Below are 6,000 nucleotides of genomic sequence, written 5' to 3'. Positions count from 1 at the left end.
TTTGTTCACTCTTGTTGTCGGTGCGACAAGAAACTTGGGGTAATGAACGTACTACTGCTCCGTCGTCACTGCTTAGCAATGATATCGAAGCGCAGGCTTCCCTATAAGCCTTACGCACCAAATACTTTTTCCTCTCTTTCGGCATCTTAAATCATCCAATTCTACAATCACACCACTAGCATGCCAAAGGATAACCTCGAATTTCAATGGACTTCACTCTAGAGCTACAGGTGTGAGACGCTAATGCAGAAGTGCAAGACTGATATTACATTTGGTACCGTCCGCTTCATTCCTCTCGGCCAGTTGTTCCACGCCACCAGACTCTGCAGTTACACCAGTTACACCTCGTGTGCTGTAAACTCAACTTTAAAAAAAATGCTACCCGATAAACGCGCGCGCGCGTTCTTCGTTCTTCTCCGCTTGATCGGTTTGGATTGACTTGGATCGGCTGGCCGGGCTCTATGCACGACTAAACCTGTTCCGCCTTTTGCCAAAACAATAATATACATATTTGCTGCAAAACAGCACGAGGAAACAATTTCATTTGCGTTTTTTTTTTGTCGTAGTTGAAATTAGTTACGCATGATGCTAATGGTATGGTATGGTATGATGCATGCCATTGACATCGTCACTAGCAGCCACTAGCACCTCATCATCGTCATCTCACCTGCATCGCTCTACAACTACGAAATATAACCTAAAATGTAAAAGGTTTGCGAGCACGAATATTCCTTTACGTAAAAATGGTGCGCCAGGCGTTTGCTCCGATGTGTCCGTGTCGTTTTTAACAGTGAATGGGAAAGTAGTGAGCCGCAGCCAGTATGAAGAGGAAGGGGAGCGTTTGTGTTCCCTGAGTAGCGTCAACGTGAGCGTGTTTCTGTGTGTGTGGCTGTTACTTTTATGTCACCTTCATTCGTTCGTGCAACGTGTGCAGCCGGATACTTTCCCAGCGAGGTTGCCAGAATGTGTTCACGTGTGTTGTGCACTGTAGTGATGTGAATATTAGAATCAGCTGTATGATCTGACTTCGTGTCAGGGTCAGTGAAACTGTCAGTGACGACGGTCGTGGAGGTTGGACCGAAATGGGCTCCTTTCCTAAACAGGACTCGGAGCATATGTGGCGTGTGCTGAACTACAAACCTTGTGCCTGTTCTCTGTGCTTTTTAGTGGGGGTTCGTAAGGCTCGTCATGCTTGTGATAAAAATCCATCTTGCGGTGTATGAGTTCAGTTTAGTGACAGGAACCTCCTGTGCACAGGGATGCATGTTTAGTAAGTGAGGTGCGAAAGCCGGGTTTCACCAACGCGGATTAACACTTGAACGAAGATCAACGGTCCCTTCACTTCAATTTAACGCTTAGCTGTGCTTCACAAAAGGGAGTTGTTACTGAAACATCACGTAACCAACTAACGTTTGCAAAAAGAATTGAGTGTGAACTTCAAATGTTAGCAATGCTTGATATCTGTTCAAAATTAACCAGCATTGGTGAAACCGGGTCTAGGAAGCTGAGGAAAGAACAGAAAAAAGGCAACCTTCTTACATGCAACTTAGTTCACGCTTAATTAATAACTGACGAAAACTTCTCAGCCAAAGGAGCACAGATGAAGGTGTGACGCGAACGATTACAACAAGGAAAACAATGGTTTTAATTGCTCGGCATGGCTGGACACGGATTCACAGAGCCCTCCTGCAAGGGACACAGCTAGTTTGTTGATACAATGGTTACAGCTACCAGGAAAATGTTCTTATCACTAGGCTCATAGCAGTCAGTGATGGTTGGTGCTCTTGGGCGTACTGAGAGGAGAACAACGTCGCTTGTCAAATATTACGCGCTCTTTAGTCATAGGCCGTAACGATTATTCTCAGATGTCATGATAGGAACCTCTGAACAGCCGCATAGTCCGTAATGGCCGGATCTAGGTAAAGAGGGGGGGGGGGGTCGCACGCTTGCCCCTGCCTCAAAGCACTTTGCCTCCCCTTGGAAAAAGTCCTAGGAATGCCCACGTTTGCGCTCTGTGACTTTGTGTCCTGCAAGGCTTATTTGTCCTGATCTTAACTGTACTTTGCTGGTTGTGAGTCTTCAAGTCTTGTTTGTTTTTCTGTGTTCGTCAAGCACAAGCTTTTTTATTTACGATGCGGATTCACTAACTGGCCATATCCTGTCCGTGTTGTCTATATTGGGATGCTATTGTTTCACTTGCAACTTCAGCAAGCATTTAATCCGATCGACTTTGTCATTAAATTTATGATGATATTGCAATTCTGCACCTTCTCCTAACAAAGAAGTCTACTTGAGAGAGCTGAGAAAACCACGGCTTGCTGGTGGAGATTCATGACATTGCAAAACCCCCAGCTTCAGCAAACACAAAGAAGAATGTCGCATCGTTCCTCCTCATGTTCCCTGAAGCTGGAGGTTGTTCTATGCAAAGAAGTCCACATAAGAAAGCCATGACGTGCGGGGCAAACAATGCCGACAAAAAGTACTTTAAATGTGAAATTTAGTGTTTTTGTTTTTCATGTGCTGAGGTACCTATGCTGACTAACGCTTATCTGATTACTACATGGATCCAATCTCCGTTACTCACAGGAACTTATACATTTGTAATTATGTTTAGTTATCAAACAAGGTCGACAGTAAAGTAAATAATTGTGGCAATTACAGAGGTTGCTTCCCATGTTGTTCACATGACACAGCCTTACCTCAAAGATATAAATTTCTTTGGGGAGAGGTTGGTTGGGGTTGCGAGGAGATAACATGTCAGATGCATAGGCTTGAAATATACAAAGAGGGAGCAAAGTGCATATTATTACTGTGCTGGTCTGCTTCATGTGGGTCGGAAGAGTCCGGGATATAGTAACTAACTTACAAGTAACTTGTAACTGTGACTAATTACCTTTTCACTAACTGGTTACTTTCTTCAGTAACTAGTCAGAAGAACTTTTTCTGCAAATGTAAATACCCATTTACCAATTGTGGTTAAACTAACTGTAAAATGTAACTATGATTAAATTATTCAGGTTGTGCCATCTTTTCCATGCACCATTTCTGTAACATTGCCCTGTCGTTTTTTTTTGCCAACATCTTTTTTCTAAAATGTAACTGTAGAGTAACTACGCTACTTTGATGTGTTAACTGTAGCTGTCTAGTTTCATTTCAAAAAGAGTAAATGGAAGTGTGTCTAGAGTAAGTGTTACTATTTTTATGAACTAATCATAACTGTAACTTCATTTTTTAAAGTAACTTACCATGACTCGGTCAGGAACACTTGATAAAGTCATCGGGATCAGATGCAGAGATAATTACACGACAGGGAAAGTAGCATGCAACACTGTGAACATGATGGAAGTACCTTGCTGAGAACACAGAAGCGGATGACGAAAATTAGATTATGTCACTTTGTCAATTCAGATTGGCCACGTTCACAACGTATTCATCTTTTGCAGTATGCTTTGTACATCGCTTAAAGAGTGTTGATGTCTTGAACATGCATAAAATCTGAATAATAAAAGTGCTGTTTTTGAATAGTTGAAGTTTTCAATTTTTATTTTTTTTCAGTTTCGATGTTATCTTTCAAGTATATTTCTCTGTTTTAATATCTTCTTTTACAGTGTTTATTATTGTGAACTACACTGTCCATGCCTCCTATAGTTGCAGACATTGGGATGGGCCTGCCTAAACAAAGGTGGTTAGAAGGATACCTGTGGAGAAGACAATATTTGGGATCATAAAGTCACTGACTGCATTTGAACTGACATGTTCTCATTCATATTTGTCAAAATGGTGTTGATCTCCAGAGAATGTCATTTGGAGATAGCTATCTGGATGAACTTTGATGTCAAAGTATGGATATTGAGGAGACATACCGTGGATGTATGCGATATCCAGGATGTTCACGACCTTTTTTGAACATCCCTGGGATATTCATGGTTTGCTGGGTCGGCTTCGTGTGAAACTCCAAATTGCCCTTCGATTTGCGCGCTGCTTCCGTAACACTCAAGGGCGAAATAACCGAAACAAACGTCGCTCCTTTCGAAGGTGCCACCCAATTGGAGCTGTAACCGAATGCTGCAGTCCAATAGCTTTTCATTTCGTCTTCCGGAAACGTAGGGTTTTAAATATTAGAACTGCACGCTGAATTGTTCTTGCAGCCAGGGCCGAATGACTCACGCATATTCGGTACGTAGCACGGAACACGAAACGCACCGGGAAGCTTCCTGGAGAGGCCTAGCGAATGATTTGCAGCCGGGTAAGGCAGACATCCCGATGAAAGATGGAAGTCACTGAAAAGGTTAGCCAGATGTAGGACTCGAACCCACATCTTCTGGATTTCTTAGGCACTCGAGGCTTCGTATTTATTTGTCTTTTCTATGTGTTCCAGCCTCACAACATCAGTTGCCATCATGTAAACATCCCGGTTGTCTTTGCGGATGAAATCAAGAAATCAAGTTTGAGAACCTCCTAGACTGGCATGATAGCACCCCTTTTAGGTTACAATTGCTATTGAAGCTGCTCAGGCACCTTTTTTGCCGTGGAAAAGGTGCATCGTAGTTTTCGAGGAGGAAAAAGGTTCAAAATCTTCGCTGAGAATATGAAGGGAACCGAGAGACAGGGGAAAGAAAACACGAAACATACACGATCTCAAATGTACTGAGATCTCAGATCTCAGACATACTGAGATCGTCAGAGATATCTGGGTATCTGCGCATCGTTCGGAATTGGCAAACCAGGGGTCGCTCCTCGAGCGATATACGCCTTGGAGGGTGACTGAGCACTCCTTTGCACTGTGGCATTGAGGAGTGCTCAGTCACCCTCCCAGGTGTATATCGCTCGCTGAGCGCCCCCTGGTTTGGTAATTTGGTAATTCCGAACGATGCGCAGATACCCAGAGCTGACGAGCCGCAAACACGGCGAAACATGTGTCCTCTGGTGCTGTCGCATCGTTCCATGAGTATCTGTTTCTCTGCGTGCAGCCATAGAAGCCATCTTAATATGTAATTTTGAATTTCAAAGACGTCTAGTGTCATTTACTTGTTTCTTTAATGGCTTTCTTTCTCTCATTATAATTCACTGGCTTGCACTGTGGCATTGAGGAGTGCCCAGTCACCCTCCCAGGTGTATATCGCTCGCTGAGCGACCCCTGGTTTGAGAATTCCGAACGATGCGCAGAAGAGCTGACGAGCCCCAAACACGGCGAAACATGTGTCCTCTGGTGCTGTCGCATCGTTCCATGAGTATATATATATATATATATATATATATATATATATATATATATATATATATATATATATATATATATATATATATATATATATACATATCCATCTACCTGCACTGCATATATATATACTTTCGCTTCTGCGCGATTATGTGCCTCCCTTCTTTTCGGATGAATAGTTCACACTTCAACAATTCCTGTTTCCTGTTTTCTGTGTCATGTGCAGACCTTTATTCGGACTTCTGGGAAAACGGTTCCCTATTGCATGCAGAAGGAAGTGTCTGTTTCTGGAACTTCGTAGTCGTCCAATTCCCACGCGTAGAGAACTGCCCTTTTGAAATCCTTGTAGAGGCGGTGATACTGACGAAGCCCGTCTGCATTGCAGATCTGTGGGAAACATAAGAGGAACATCAATGAGATTGCATCAAAACGAAAGAAGAATGACCGCACGCAAAATCCTGCCCTGGCGTATAATAGACAATCAAAAGAGTGGACACACACACACACACACACACACAAAAGCGCTACATTTCTGGTACCTCCCTTGTTTATACCTCGATGGTTTCTACAGGTTGTGAGCAGACAAAGTAGTCCCACGTTCACGCGCGCAATACGTCACCTGCTCACTGTAGGAGCTTCCCATGGCGCACGGTATTTTGGGCGATTAAAAAAATCGTGGTACAATCAAACTCTGAGTAGCAAAAAGAAAGAATTGAAGGGACGGTTACGCACTTGTAACACAATTTTCAGCGTCAGCTGTGCGTAAATCAATGCCTAACGGT

At 43.2% G+C, this 6,000-nt stretch overlaps 1 protein-coding gene across 3 annotated transcripts in view; it reads right to left on the bottom strand.

The window, feature by feature from the left end:
* Nucleotides 1-5,418: 5,418 nt before the first annotated feature.
* Nucleotides 5,419-6,000, bottom strand: part of LOC135373476 (uncharacterized) — an 87,028-nt gene continuing 86,446 nt past the window's right edge. For all 3 annotated transcript variants that reach the window (XM_064606664.1, XM_064606674.1, XM_064606667.1), the window contains one exon: nucleotides 5,419-5,605. In XM_064606664.1, coding sequence (XP_064462734.1) covers nucleotides 5,477-5,605 — 129 coding nt within the window. In that variant the 3' untranslated portion in view covers nucleotides 5,419-5,476. The remainder of the gene's footprint in view (nucleotides 5,606-6,000) is intronic.

This window comes from Ornithodoros turicata, chromosome 1 (assembly GCF_037126465.1).
Source record: "Ornithodoros turicata isolate Travis chromosome 1, ASM3712646v1, whole genome shotgun sequence".
In the NCBI taxonomy this organism is placed as follows: Eukaryota; Metazoa; Arthropoda; class Arachnida; order Ixodida; family Argasidae; genus Ornithodoros; species Ornithodoros turicata.
Note: the sequence above shows the minus strand (reverse complement) of the source record. Positions and strands in the feature narration are given on the sequence as shown.